The sequence below is a fragment of the Sinocyclocheilus grahami genome, unplaced genomic scaffold (genome assembly GCF_001515645.1).
Source record: "Sinocyclocheilus grahami isolate Dianchi unplaced genomic scaffold, SAMN03320097.WGS_v1.1 scaffold328.1, whole genome shotgun sequence".
NCBI classification, from domain to species: Eukaryota; Metazoa; Chordata; class Actinopteri; order Cypriniformes; family Cyprinidae; genus Sinocyclocheilus; species Sinocyclocheilus grahami.
Genome location: NW_015505507.1, coordinates 202493 through 218416, shown reverse-complemented (window position 1 = coordinate 218416; position 15924 = coordinate 202493). Strand labels below are relative to the sequence as shown.

General features: G+C 39.1%; 1 protein-coding gene and 1 long non-coding RNA gene across 3 annotated transcripts in view; one reads left to right on the top strand and one right to left on the bottom strand.

Annotated features, from left to right (window-relative positions):
* Positions 1-15924, top strand: part of atrnl1a (attractin-like 1a) — a 291501-nt gene that overhangs the window by 83949 nt on the left and 191628 nt on the right. For both annotated transcript variants that reach the window (XM_016295005.1, XM_016295006.1), the window contains exons 19-20: positions 13075-13293; positions 13409-13546. In XM_016295005.1, the coding sequence (XP_016150491.1) occupies positions 13075-13293; positions 13409-13546 (357 nt within the window). The remainder of the gene's footprint in view (positions 1-13074; positions 13294-13408; positions 13547-15924) is intronic.
* LOC107602493 (uncharacterized) lies at positions 1755-3495 on the bottom strand. The gene is made up of 2 exons (XR_001611047.1): positions 2593-3495; positions 1755-2248 (listed from the first exon to the last, which is right to left on the bottom strand). It is a non-coding gene; the product is annotated as an uncharacterized lncRNA (long non-coding RNA).

Here is a 15924-nt window from a genome sequence, read left to right as displayed (position 1 = left end):
CAGTTCTTTCTCCTGCCATTTAAAACACTCACCATTCCTGTTCAACTGGCTTCTGATGAAAACTCAATTTTGTTGTCAATGCTGATCGACTCTGGAGCTGCCTTAAACCTCATTCACGAAGACATCGTCATCAAATACAACATTCCCACTCAACCTTGTAAACCACCTATCAAGATCCGAGCAGTTGATAATTCACCCATTGGAGATGTTATAACAGAACAAACTCACCCCATTCAACTCCAAGTCGGCCTGTTCCATCAAGAGGCTATCTCATTTTATGTAATCGACTCTCCAAGAAATGAAATCATCCTAGGCTTTCCTTGACTATCAGTTCATGACCCAGTTATTTCCTGGCATCATGGTGAGTTAACCCACTGGTCAAATTTTTGCTTAACCCATTGTATGCACTGACATTTCACCTTAGTGCCTGTCTACCAGTGTTGAAAGCCCTGTCATCGAACAAACTACTAAAGTCCCAGACTGTTACAACGACTATGGTGAGGTATTTAGCAAGGTGAAGGCCACCCAATTACCACCTCACCGTCCCTGGGATTGTGCTATCGATCTCCTTTCCAATGCCATGCCACCCAAAAGTAAAGTGTACCCGTTAACCCATGACGAAACCCAAGCTATGGAGGGTTACATTGAAGAAGCCTTAAACAATGGATTTATCTGCCCTTCAACGTCTCCAGCCACTGCAGGTTTCTTCTTTGTAGACGAAAAGAATGGTGGACTTCGTCCTTGTATCGACTATAGAGGTTTGAATAACGTAACAGTCAAGTTCCGCTACCCTCTCCCTCTGGTTCCAGCAGCCCTTGAACAACTCAGAGAGGCAAAGATTTTTACTAAATTGGATTTAAGTGCATACAACCTGATCCAGATCCGTGACGGGGATGAGTGGAAGACAGCCTTTCTCACCACTAGGGGACACTACTAGTACCTCGTTATGCCATATGGGCTAGCCAATGCTCCAGCTGTGTTCCAGTCATTCATTAATGAGATACTTAATGATCTGTTAAATCAATATGTGATAGCTTATATCGATGACATCTTAATCTATTCCAAGTCAGAAGCAGAGCACATCCAACACGTCAAGATGGTTCTTTCATATCTCCTCGAGAATCAACTCTTTGTCAAGGCAGAGAAATGTGAGTTCCACGTCTCACAAACAACATTTATGGGGTATAACATCAGCCATCAAGGGGTAGAAATGGACAAATCCAAAGTCAAGGCAGTCAGCGAATGGCCACAACCAACTACCGTCAAGGAACTGCCGAGGTTCTTAGGATTTGCTAACTTTTTTACAGACGCTTCATCCGTGGCTACAGCTCCATTGCCTCCCTGCTGACTTCTCTCCTCAGAGGTAAACCGTCCAAACTGAAGTGGACAGAAGATGCAGCCACGGCCTTCAATACCCTCAAGGTTAGCTTCACAACAGCACCCATATTACGACATCCAGACCCTAATCTCCCCTTTGTGGACGCATCTGACAGTGGCATTGGAGCTGTACTCTCCCAGCGTCACGGACAACCTGGTAAATTATATCCATGTGCTTTCTTTTCAAGAAAACTCTCGCAGGCAGAACGTAATTATGATGTGGGCAATAAGGAATTGTTATCTATGAAGGCCGCTATTGAAGAGTGGAGACACTGGTCCATCCGTTCCAAGTTATCACAGACCACAAGAACTTGGAGTACATCAAAAGTGCCAAATGTCTGAATTCTCGCCAAGCTCGATGGTCCCCGTATTTTTTAATACACATTTCCGGTTCACAGTCACATACAGACCCGGAAGTAAGAACAGTAAAGCAGATGCTCTGTCAAGACGCCATGACTCTCTTGTCATTCCTGGTCCACCTGGAACTATACTGCTCCTATCCGTCATCATCGCACCAGTTACTTGGGACATCATGGAGGAAATTCAACGAGCCCATCAGCAAGAACCACCACCAGCCGACTGCCCCCCCCAACCAAGCATTACTTACCCCATGCTCTTCGCCACCGAGTCATGCAGTGGGTTCACACAACTCTATGTTCAGGTCATCCAGGGATCTTGCACACAATCAACCTGCTACAGAATTCTTTCTGGTGGCCTTCAATGAGTAGAGATGTTACCACTTATGTCAAGACATGTCAAGTTTGTGCCCAATCAAAGACCCCCAAAGAACTGCCCTCCGGCCTGCTACATCCATTACCCATTCCACAACGCCCCTGGACACATCTATCGATCGACTTCCTCACTGACCTACCTCTCATGGAGGAAATTCAACGAGCCCATCAGCAAGAACCACCACCAGCCGACTGCCCCCCCCAACCAAGCATTACTTACCCCATGCTCTTCGCCACCGAGTCATGCAGTGGGTTCACACAACTCTATGTTCAGGTCATCCAGGGATCTTGCACACAATCAACCTGCTACAGAATTCTTTCTGGTGGCCTTCAATGAGTAGAGATGTTACCACTTATGTCAAGACATGTCAAGTTTGTGCCCAATCAAAGACCCCCAAAGAACTGCCCTCCGGCCTGCTACATCCATTACCCATTCCACAACGCCCCTGGACACATCTATCGATCGACTTCCTCACTGACCTACCTCACTCTGATGGATTCACTACCATTCTGGTGATCATTGACCGGTTCTTTAAATCAAGCTGACTAATATCCCTCAAGGGTCTCCCCACAGCCATAGAAACGGCACAGTCTCTTTTCCACCATGTCTTCAGAATCTATGGTCTGCCTGAAGACATAGTTTCTGACAGAGGAACTCAATTCACTTCACGAGTCTGGAAAGCTTTCTGTAAGCAGCTTGACATAAATGTAAGTCTCACCTCAGGCTACCACCCTCAGTCTAATGGACAAGTTGAACGACTCAACCAGGAAATTGGAAGATATTTGCGGAGTTATTGTAGCCGAGAACAACATCGGTGGGCAGAATTCCTTCCATGGGCCGAATATGCTCAATTCCCTGACACATTCTTCTACAGGACTAACCCCCTTCCAGTGTGTTCTGGGATATCAGCCTCCTCTGTTAGCGTGTTCAGGAGAACCTTCATCTGTCCCAGCAGTGGACGGCTGGATCAGGCGTAGTGAGAGGGTGTGGAACAGTGTTCCCATCCATCTACAAAGGGCTGTCAGGACACAAGGTTTCCAGGCCAACCGACCACGCCGTCTGCACCCTCCCTACCAACCAGGACAATAGGTCTGGCTCTCCATGAGGGACCTCAAGCTACGGCTACCTAGCAGGAAGCTAAGCCCCAGGTATGTTGGCCCTTTCAAGATCACTAGACAAATCAATGAAGTCACTTATGAACTTGAGCCTGCTGCCACTTATCGTATTTCTCCTTTTCATGCGTCTCTCTTTAAACCCTTTCACCCGGACGCTGACCCCAACGCCGAGCATCAAGAGCCACCGCCACCTTTGGAAATCGACGGATCGCCTGCTTATAAGGTCAATATGTTGCTGGACTCTAGGCGTAGAGGGGGTCAGCTCCAATATCTGGTGGATTGGGCGGGCTACGGGCCTGAGGAGAGATCTTGGGTCAATGCACCTGACATTCTGGATCCATCATTCATAGAGGAATTCCACAGAGCCAGACCCGACCGACCAGTTTCACGACCACGGGGACGTCCTTGTCGAGTGCCAGGAGTCGCTCCTAGAGGGGGAGGGGGGGGGGTTCTGTAATGCTAGGCCAGCAGAGGGAGCCCTCGCCCGAGTATTGACTGTCACGCTCCCGCTGCTGCCTCGTTGGTGACTTCCTGTTTGGCAGCCATAAAGCATGGCTTGCCTAAGCACTCTCTGTGAAGTATTGCCAGTCTCACTGCCTTTGCCTGTTGATATTGTGTATGACTTCTTGCCTGTTTGATTCTACTTCTGATTATTGGATTTTCCCTCTGTTTTGGCTGCCAATTGGACTGATTGACTTGGTTTAGATTACTGCCTTTTTCTGATGCTGATTCTGGATTGCTCTTTAAATAAACTTCTGCACATGGATTCTCACTTGGCTTCAGCCTCCTCGTTACAGTTGGTAACAAAATAGTTAACATTTTAGTAAAGGGACCAATTCTCACTATTAAAGGCACAATATGTATGATTTTCTTAATGTCCAAAGACCATTTGCACAGTGTGACGTATTTCATGTGTTTGTGTGCTTATGTTATCCCAAAAGTTCCCAAGGATTTGTAAATCCAGAGAAATTCCAATTTTAAATAATGTCTCGTCATTGTCGCCTATCAATGACATATCTGCACTACCATCAGTTTCCGCTTGTAGAAACAATCGCAACACATGGACACAAATGCTGCTGTACAGTTAATCTAAATCCAATACGGCTGTCGGGAATAAAATGAAAATTAAATGAAGTGTTGACCGTAGCATTAAATCTAGATATGCTCAATGTTGCGCCATGATTAGTAATAATGGCATGATACAGTGTTGTGCATTATTACCAATCACACACGAGTGTGAGCTTATGAATGCAATGGCCAATCAGAGGCGTTCAGATGAGATTTTTGTTCACTGCATGCGCTCGCTGACTGAATTCAGCTCTCACATGAATGCTCTCATCATAAACAACAAAGTGCAGATGTATGTATGATGTAAGTAAGAGATTCATTCGTTAAACCGTGTATAGACAGCTTTACTGATTATAAGGGGAGTTTTTTGAGAGTGCTTAAACTCGCGACTGAAGTCAGTCATAATATTCTTTGACAATGTAGGTGTTCTTTGCTCTCTTTCTCTGTATAGTTTTTTCTCTGTTTGAATAACTGTGGAAGTTACAGGTAGTTAAAAATAATTCATTTCCTCATCCATGAACATTCTCCTTCATAGTGTCATCAAGCTTCGCCTTTGTTATTGTTTTGAAAATTAAACCTCTAGCTGCGAAAACGTACATATTTTGCCTTTAACTAGTAGTTAACATATTGGCTGTTTATTAGTACTTACTAGGCAATTATTGTGAATGACAATATTCTACATCCCTATTCCTTCCCAATACAAAAACTACCTTACTAACTATTAATAAGCAGCAAATTAGGAGTTTATTGAGGCAAAGGTCATGGTTAATGGTTTGTCAAGAGCAAGAACTAGACCTTAAAACAAAGTGTGACCAAATAGTTTTAATGACCATTTACTTCCTTTTCATTTTACGGAAAAAAATAAAAAAAGAGACATTTCTCGAAATATGTTTCGCTGTGGATTTACACCATTTTTTTTCTGTCGTAGCGCCACCTATGGGCAAAATTTGATGCAACTTGGAGTGCAATTTAGCAAGCAGCTTGTCTGGTTGCCTGTGTTTGTCAAGTTTTGTAAAATATGGACTTTGCGTTCTGTAGATATAGGTCAGTTCATTAAAATGTGCAATGCCAGACAGATTAATTCACTTATTTTTGCAATGCTTTGATGTATCAAAGTGTCGAGATTTGGTTTGTGCAACATTTGGTAAAGATTGGATGAATGGTTTTGAATGATTAGAAGGAGTTTAGAAGGTGTTTGTGAAGATTGTGGGAAAAAAAACTATGAATAGAAATGAAATGTAGGAAATGAAAATGCATTTATTAGTTCTGCCTAATGTCAGTTGTGAACATGCGCTTACAGTAGTGGTGGGATTTGTCACTATGCCACAGAATTTGGTGTCTACAACTTAAGTTTTCTGAGGTACAGACACATTTAGGACAGAAAAAGAGTTTAGCTCCTGTGGGGCTTGGACCCCTAATGCCGAGTTCACACTGCATGATTTTCAAAGTCGTCGGATCACCGTTGTTTTCACACTGCACGACTATCTGGGGTAGCATTCAGTTGCTGCTGTTTTCACATTTCACGATGGATCGACGACAGGAGGTTACACACTGCATGACTTTACAATAGGAAGAATCACCGACAACTCTGTCTGGTCCGCAAACCACGTTTCACAACCAAAGGCACGCAAGAAGTGATCAAGAAATAACGCAAGATCACAATGATATCGTGGTCTCCTCCCCGATCAAACAGTAACAAAGATGACTTCCATTGTTAACAACATACTTATGCTAGGAACATTTTATATACATAAATATAAGTACTTGAAAGTGAAACCAAGAGTTTATTTCTTATACAAAAGCCCTCAAAGTGATGAAAAAGAAAAATGCAATACATCTTTTGTCCTTTATGGAAGAATAAGAGAGAGAGAGATTTCTTCATGCACCTGTTCTGTATATTCTAATGCAAAAGTGTACTGATATCGCCACGTTGGCCAATTGCTTAGTAAAAAATAAAAGTCCTCACCGAACTTCCCACTGCCCTGTATCTTGCTCTCTCATTGGCTGTAGGTCATCGCCGATATATTTTTCAGTCAGAACTCATTTCTCACAGCAGGATTTTGAATCGGCGACAGGTCCAGATATTTGGCATGCCAAATATTTCACGGGCGTCGGCAAGTCATCGGCAATTCTCTCAGATCGCGTCTTTGATAATTGACTCTGCGTGATTGTCACATGCATGAATGAGGACCGATTTGCCTCCGATTTCGGGCATTTGTCGGCGATTTCGCAAAACCTAACAGCCAGTGAAAATCTGGGCTAAAATCATGCAGTGTGAACTCGGCATAAAGAGGATTTATTTTCTTCTTTTTTTGACAGTAAAATAATTGCACAGCAGTCTCTGTGAAAAGAAAATCTGAATTCATTTTAAAAGATTTGCTGTCACTAATTTGGCAAATCTAGAGCATATACCATGTAACAATTATTCTCAGTTCAGTTCCTTGAAAACCCAGCTTTGTTGCTGATATATATTTTTATATTAATATTTCTGAAGTTGTGTAAAGTCAACCAATTAAATTTGAACAGGTGATTTCACCCTTGCCATTTTTATGTGCATCATGCGTCAGTGTGAAAACTGTGGGCGGTCCATGGGCACGGCATCTGAGTCTGAGGCCGAGGCTGTTCAGATCTCTGCTCAGTCACTTTATGATTCAACAGCTCCTTTAGTTCCTTCTAAGTAGATTTGCAGAAATATCCCTATACACAAGAGCGATATCATGTGGTCCAAAACAACACAGAATCATGCCAAAGTATCTGAAATGACTGATGGTAATCGTCTCAGAAAAGCCTTAGGAGTAGCTGACGCGGACCTACCTTGTATAGTCATCAGCAAGTTTGTAGACGCATAGAATCATTCTTTCCTTCTGCATTAAGAGGCACTGGAGCTGGCAGCGTAAATGAGCAGCTGCAATGGGGACGAGAATGAAAAATAGATATTCAGTCCAACTGAGAGGCATAATGCTTAATAACCAACATATTTCTTCAGAAAAAAATACTACTACAAAAACCTGACAGGCGAAATTGCCTGTCTATAGTGTCTCAGGAAGCTGAAGGTTTTTCATGGCCTTGAGACCCTGAGACCACGACCTCCCCTTCCATTCGCCATTATAGAGTTACACAGATATTACTGTTCTTTCTCTGTGGATGTGCTGGTCATTGATTTTATCTGCACTGCAGAGACTAAAGGCCTCCAGTGCATTGTTAACTTGGATGTTGATGGTTGTATTTCATAGAGGCGATCTGTCAGACAATAAACATCATTAAGGTCAGCTCTCTGATGGAAGTGAATTGCTAGAGGATATCTTTTCCTCCTCCAAGGAGTCGGTTCATGGGCAAAGCAAATATTTTGCTGCGTGATTCTTTGGTTTGAAAGGCCCTGTAGATGTAGCTGTTGTGATGGAGGATAATTTAATTAGAGAAAGTGCAGTTTTCATATTTAAACAAAGCTCCAGACAGAGATAAAGAAACAGTGTGACAGCATGATAATATGCACCTAATCAAAATGGAAATGAACTTCTTCACTGGCTCAATATGCTCAGCAAATATAGCCTTTTGAATTCAGAAGTTGAGATAATAGAAATACCGTATTGTACAATGCGCCAGCGTGTTGCACGTCGGCCGTGTCCATTGTGTTGTACTGTTATGGTACGAATGAGTTTGAAGTCTTTTTGTTTTTTGTTTTCAAAAACGTTTTAAAGTCTTTGTCATTATTCAGTCTTTAAAGACACAGACAAATGTGTGAACGTTCTTCAGGCAAAAAGTAAAGCTGTATGGTGAGCATACTTTTGTCATAACTTTCCTTTCTGTTCAAAATTATCTTACAATTCTATATTTTTTTTGGAAGTCGTTGTGGATAAGAGTTTCCACATCAGAAAAGTTTCACAAAAATATTTTAAAGGTCCCATATTGTCAAAACTGAAATTTCCTGGCTTTTTCACGATTACTGAGGTCTAGGGGCTATTTAACTACCATATACGTTTCAAAACAGCCAGTCCACAGTAAAATGCACACAGCCTGCTTAAAGTTCTAGCTATTTTTCACGAACCGTTGTGACCTCGTAAAAAGTTGACATCAGAACTGCACAGTCACCGCCTCGAGCACCGCCCAGTGTCCCACTCTCCTTTTGCCAAACCCCAGACAACATCGCGTCCATGCTTTTGCTGAGCAACAACAACACGGAAACATGTCGAAAAGGTTAACTTTAACCACGAAACCAGATCGGCCGACCTGTAACGTTACACTCTCACTCAAAGGATGGACGATCTGACAGGTGGATCAAATTTCTAATTTGAGGCTGTATTACATCGATTCTGGCACCCAACATCACAACAAGATGATATTTTAAGCTTCTTATGTAGCCGAACCTGCTCTGGTTTGAATGGGCCGCCTCCAGTTTCCCCTTTGTTTTGCTGCCTCCAGCTAGCGCTGTGACGTCGGCTGACCCTAGTTACCTGTGGTTGGCCTGGCCATGCGTCACTCAGAAAACAACAGACCAATCAGAAGAGAGGCTCATGAATATTAATTAGACAGACCAAAATCGACCTGTTCTCAGCAGAGCTCCTGAGAAAGGAGCTGTAAAAATATATTGAGATGGTTTTTGGTACTTATACCACAAATATATATTCTTAAGGACATCAAAACCTAAAATAAAACTCCAGAAAGGTGTACAATATGGGACCTTTAAATTATGTACACTATTGTTAAAATGTTTAGGGTCAGTCTCATATACTCACCATGGAATTTATTTGAATAAAATACAGTAGAAGCACTAATATTGTGAAATATTATTACAGTTTAAAATCCAGTCTTCAATGTCACATGATCCTTCAGAAATCATTGTAATATGCAGAATTGCTGCTCAAGAAACATTTGTCAATGTTGAAAATAGTTATGCTGCTAAACATTTTTGTTGTGATTCTTTGCTGATTTTTTTGTAAAATTACAAATGTCTTTATTGTCACTTTCAACCAATTTAATACTGTATGTCCTTGTTGAATAAAAGTATTAATTTCTTAAAAAAAACACACACACATACACAAGATGTCAGTCCTGTGTTCTGTGTCTTGTGTTTTCCTTCCCCACATGCTTTCCATGACCAAGTTTTGCCTCATGTGCAATTATGTTCCCAGGTGTTTCTCGTCATCCCCTCGTCATGTCTTGTGTATTTAAAGTGTTTCCTGTTCTGAGTTTCCTGTTCGGTTTTGAATGTTCATCTTTCCCCGCTACGTGTGTGTTCCTAGTTCCGTTGGATGTTCATTAAAGTCTGTTCGTTTGAAGTTTTCTCCTCGTCTCCTCGTTCCTCGCTCCGTGCTCCTCACAGTAGCGGATTCGTGACACAAGATAAAGATTTCAGTTTTATTTTGTGTGGCCATTTCAAGATCACATACCCAAAGACTTGCGATCAGCAGTCTATGCAAACCCCATTATTTTACATATTAAAGGGGATGTTCCTTCTTTTGATATCTATGTAGTTATGTATGTGATTTCCTCTCTCAGAAAATCACAGACCAGCAATAACTCTATTAAAATCTTTTCTGCTTTATGCTTGTTAATCCTGACTGCAATCTATTTGACAGACGTCCATGTCCCTGGTGGACATTTCCATGAGACAGATGTTGTCCTTACTGTAGACAGAGTTTTCATGTTGACATTTGGCTAGACATGCCTCGAATAGATTTTAATTTAGAGTTAACAATAGAGTTACATTGATGTCTGATAATCTATGGTGTTAAAAATGTCCCCGCATATAGTTATGAAAAACATAAGTTATGAAAAACATAGGTAAATCAGTTCTCATAGCTACTGGAGATTTCACGAAATGTCTTTTTTTAAAAGTCTATGAATGAGTGCCACTAGCAACTTTCTATGTTATAATAAGGACTTATTTCTAGATTTAATTTGGAATTTTAATGACCTTTAGTGAAACTTCATACTGAATCTGTGTAAAGGCCCATCAGTGAGCTTATTAAGTGAAAGCAAGTGGTACTTTTTAGAAGAAAAAAACACGACATTGAGAATGTTGTATAGATTTGCATATGCAATGAATGTGTAGGTGTCCTTGGCTAAAGATAATCCTCCTATCTTTTGCTAAAACACAAAAAGGGAAAGGAGGGAGTGAGAGAGGAAGAGATGAGAATTGTGTTTGTAATTATGAAACTCCTCTGTGATTGTGCCGAATACATGGCATAGCAAAATGAATCATTGTACTGGGTGTGAATAATGCAGGAGTGAGGAGCTTCTGGGTAGAGAGTTCACCTAACACATCTGTGCACTGTGGAAATCTAGATCAAGAACGCAAAAGAACATGCAAATATGCCCAGAACTTCTACAGAATATGTCAGAAAAGATTTTCCATGTGATGAATTATTCATTTATATAAGATGTTTGTATACATCCTGCAGTAATCAAAACAGCTTCAATTCACCATGTCAGTTGTTTGGTGTTCTTTCTGGTTCTTATTATAATTATATTTAAATAGTAATTTTAATATTAAATATTAGTTTATTTTATATGTTTTATTTTACATTTATTTACTCATATAAACAATATTTTCAAACCTGCAGTTGTGATAATGGTCAGAAAGGCTCCTTGTAGATGGTAAAACTTTGCCTTTAACATTTCTAAACAGAATTATGTCTCCAAACAGCACGTTTTTGAATATTATAAGGTAGGTCAAACACTGGCACTTAAGAGTCTTATTTTCACTTCTGAATATCACACTGACTGTGGCTGAATTCTCTCAGGGTGCCTTTCTGCCCTGTTTTTAATAACACTCTCCACATCTTAGAATCTGCCCTCGCCATTAACCCTGAGACACTTTTTGACCCTCGTGCTGTCTGAGGACCCATTAGACGGGGTCTGGTTGAGGGCTACATTGATGGACGCTTCTTCTGTCCCTATTGCCTGCATACATTTTCTGCTCCCACACACACAAATGTCTAAAAATGAAAGGAGGTCATTTCTGAGGGGCTCAGGAAACTTTGTTATAGAAAGCCCCTACTAGCAGCGAAAATGTAAATCATATGACACTCTCCCATGTGTCTTAAATGTCCAGCACTCTGAATGTCAGACACATTGTATGAATACAGACACATTGTATGAATACACATTCATAATGTAATGGCACAAACACTCCAAAAACTATTTATTTTGAAATTAAAAGGTCAGATACTAACACAGAGATGGAGAACATTTCAGTGCTTGCAATAAAACTGATATAGAATAATTTTTAATATAAACTAAGAGTTGCTGCAACTTCTAAGAGCTGCTAACACTATGCCTTTTTTTCCACTGTGAATGTCTCGCATGTAGGTCTGGCAGTCATGCGAGTTTCACTGACAGACTGTGAAAATGCATTTGCATTCTCTTCGTTTTTTTATCGTCTTGTGTCATTTAGATAAATTAAGCTGATGTTTGGGGTCTCTAGGCCTTTATTGTTCTTGTTTTATGTCTCTCTCTCTTTTTCTCTGTCAGCTCCAGTGACTGTCACTGGACTTTTTATATGTACCTGCTGGAGATCAATTAGACAGCTCCTGTGGTGGTCTTTTCTGTTAGGCCAAACAAATAATTGTTTGCTTGACTATAAAAAAAAACACTTTAAATGCCATATTTCATCCACACTTCAGTGGTAAGTATTAAAGCTGGTTGTTTGCACCGAAGAAGACTTGTAGACCCTTGTAAATAGGCCCATGTGTGTTTGCTGCCTCTACTCAAAGGTGGAGTTTGTGGGTAAGCAAAGCTGAAACTGTTTTATCATTGTTTGAGTGTGACAAGTATGTTATGTATCTGATCTTACATACATAACCAAGATGTTTTGCTACTATCCTGCAGCAGTTGTTCTCTGATGGCCTAATGGCTTTACGCAAAATGATGTTACTTGATATTTTATTGCTTATTTAAAAGGTTACCAAGTTATTTTAGTATCATTTATTTACTATTATAGTATTTATTAAATATTAAATATATTTTGGCCCACCAGCTGTTATAAAATACAACTGCATGCTTCTTAAAGAAGAACATTATTTTGATTGTGCTGAATGTCTGTAATTTCCCAAGAAATCTGTCCCGACTGCTCTAAAATATAAATAATTATTATAGGTTTATAAGTGTAAGTAAAATAGTGTAGCTTTAATATTGGCTTTTTTATATTTTCAGTTTTCAATTTAATTTGAGATTAAATCATTTTAATGTACTTTTTGTCATGTTTATCAGTAGTAGTATTATTACTGTTTTGTATATATAACTACACTGGGGGCCAAAAGTTTGGAATAATTTAGATTTTGTGATGTTTTTGAAAGTTGATTTTTTTTCCAAGGCTGTGTTTATTTGATCAGACATACAGTATAAACCGTATATTGTGTAATATTACAATTAATAATAATTGTTTTCTGTTTATTCTTTTGATGGAAAAGCTGAATTTTCAATTTTCAGCAGTCATTACTCCACTCTTCAGTGTCACATGATCCTTTAAAAAACATTTATTTTTATTTGTTTTATTATTTTTCTAATTTCACCATTACTATTAGTAATTTTTGTATTTACATTTATTTATTTCATTTCTTATTATCAAATAAAAAAAATTTCATTTAATATTTATATTTCATTTCAGCTCTTATTTCAGTTAAAAAAAAACAATTTTTAATAGTTTTATTTTAGTTAACATTAACAACACTGAATGATACTGATGTGGCTGTGGAGATTCATGAAGATAAAAGGGTTGGCAAATACTAATTTATCTTGAACTAATTTATCTAAAATTGATCTAAGGCTTCTCTCTCTTTAGCTCAGAACTGCTCAGGTCATCGTACATGTGGTCAGTGCCTGGGACATCCTGACTGTGGTTGGTGCGGAGACCCTACAGACACAGGTCAGGGCCAGTGTATTGAGGGATCATACCGTGGAGCAATGAGGAGCCTGAGCAGACAGAGCCGAGAGAGGGTATTGGACACCAGTGTCTGTTCAAGAGAAAAGGGCTATAACTGGGCCTACATAACCTGCCCAGGTAAACATAAAAACACACATGTACACACACATATATGCACTGATTACCAGTCACTGATGTTGTGTGTGAAAACAGCCTAATCAAATGAATACACACTCCTCACTGTATGTTTCAGCATGTCAATGTAACGGCCACAGTACGTGTGTTAACGGCAGTGTGTGTGAGCAGTGCAAGAATCTCACAACTGGGCCGCAGTGCCAGATCTGTCTACCTGGTTACTATGGAGACCCCACAAATGGAGGGAAATGCCAAGGTGAGATATTTCTTTTTATGTGCATGTGTACAAGTATTTGTCTGCCTGTTTGTGTGCTTGTATGTTTCTGCGTTTGAAAATCAGTCTCTCTTTTAAGCTTGCATGATTTTGTCTCTGTGGAACAAGATATATTTAGCAGAATATCCAGATGTTGTTTTTCATAGAATGAAAATGAATAGTGAAAATGGCTATCAAGCTACAAAGAACACAAGTACCACAAAAGTAGTCCATTTGATCGTGCCATACATTCCAAATATTCAAACGACCGCTTAATATGAAGAACAAAGCGATACTTAAAAGGGATAGCTCACCCAAAAATGAAAATTGTGTCATTAATTACTCACTCGCATGTCGTTCCAAACCCGTAAAACCTTATTTCATCTTCAGAACACAAATTAAGATATTTTTGTTTAAATCCGAATAGAATAATTTTTAATATAAACTAAGAGTTGCTGCAACTTCTAAGAGCTGCTAACACTATGCCTTTTTTTCCACTGTGAATGTCTCGCATGTAGGTCTGGCAGTCATGCGAGTTTCACTGACAGACTGTGAAAATGCATTTGCATTCTCTTCGTTTTTTTATCGTCTTGTGTCATTTAGATAAATTAAGCTGATGTTTGGGGTCTCTAGGCCTTTATTGTTCTTGTTTTATGTCTCTCTCTTTTTCTCTGTCAGCTCCAGTGACTGTCACTGGACTTTTTATATGTACCTGCTGGAGATCAATAAGACAGCTCCTGTGGTGGTCTTTTCTGTTAGGCCAAACAAATAATTGTTTGCTTGACTATAAAAAAAAAACACTTTAAATGCCATATTTCATCCACACTTCAGTGGTAAGTATTAAAGCTGGTTGTTTGCACCGAAGAAGACTTGTAGACCCTTGTAAATAGGCCCATGTGTGTTTGCTGCCTCTACTCAAAGGTGGAGTTTGTGGGTAAGCAAAGCTGAAACTGTTTTATCATTGTTTGAGTGTGACAAGTATGTTATGTATCTGATCTTACATACATAACCAAGATGTTTTGCTACTATCCTGCAGCAGTTGTTCTCTGATGGCCTAATGGCTTTACGCAAAATGATGTTACTTGATATTTTATTGCTTATTTAAAAGGTTACCAAGTTATTTTAGTATCATTTATTTACTATTATAGTATTTATTAAATATTAAATATATTTTGGCCCACCAGCTGTTATAAAATACAACTGCATGCTTCTTAAAGAAGAACATTATTTTGATTGTGCTGAATGTCTGTAATTTCCCAAGAAATCTGTCCCGACTGCTCTAAAATATAAATAATTATTATAGGTTTATAAGTGTAAGTAAAATAGTGTAGCTTTAATATTGGCTTTTTTATATTTTCAGTTTTCAATTTAATTTGAGATTAAATCATTTTAATGTACTTTTTGTCATGTTTATCAGTAGTAGTATTATTACTGTTTTGTATATATAACTACACTGGGGGCCAAAAGTTTGGAATAATTTAGATTTTGTGATGTTTTTGAAAGTTGATTTTTTTTCCAAGGCTGTGTTTATTTGATCAGACATACAGTATAAACCGTATATTGTGTAATATTACAATTAATAATAATTGTTTTCTGTTTATTCTTTTGATGGAAAAGCTGAATTTTCAATTTTCAGCAGTCATTACTCCACTCTTCAGTGTCACATGATCCTTTAAAAAACATTTATTTTTATTTGTTTTATTATTTTTCTAATTTCACCATTACTATTAGTAATTTTTGTATTTACATTTATTTATTTCATTTCTTATTATCAAATAAAAAAAATTTCATTTAATATTTATATTTCATTTCAGCTCTTATTTCAGTTAAAAAAAAACAATTTTTAATAGTTTTATTTTAGTTAACATTAACAACACTGAATGATACTGATGTGGCTGTGGAGATTCATGAAGATAAAAGGGTTGGCAAATACTAATTTATCTTGAACTAATTTATCTAAAATTGATCTAAGGCTTCTCTCTCTTTAGCTCAGAACTGCTCAGGTCATCGTACATGTGGTCAGTGCCTGGGACATCCTGACTGTGGTTGGTGCGGAGACCCTACAGACACAGGTCAGGGCCAGTGTATTGAGGGATCATACCGTGGAGCAATGAGGAGCCTGAGCAGACAGAGCCGAGAGAGGGTATTGGACACCAGTGTCTGTTCAAGAGAAAAGGTATATATACATATATACGTTTGTGATTTCACTACAAAAGACAGCAAATGTGCCTCTAACTAACTGACTAAAGGGAAGCAGAATACTTATTACATTTTTGTATGAATGTGTGCATACATGGATGGACTCGACTGACCAAAAACTTGCCGCTATTATTTTAGTTTTAAATGCCATTCCATATTGTTTCAGATCAGTTATGGTCTGA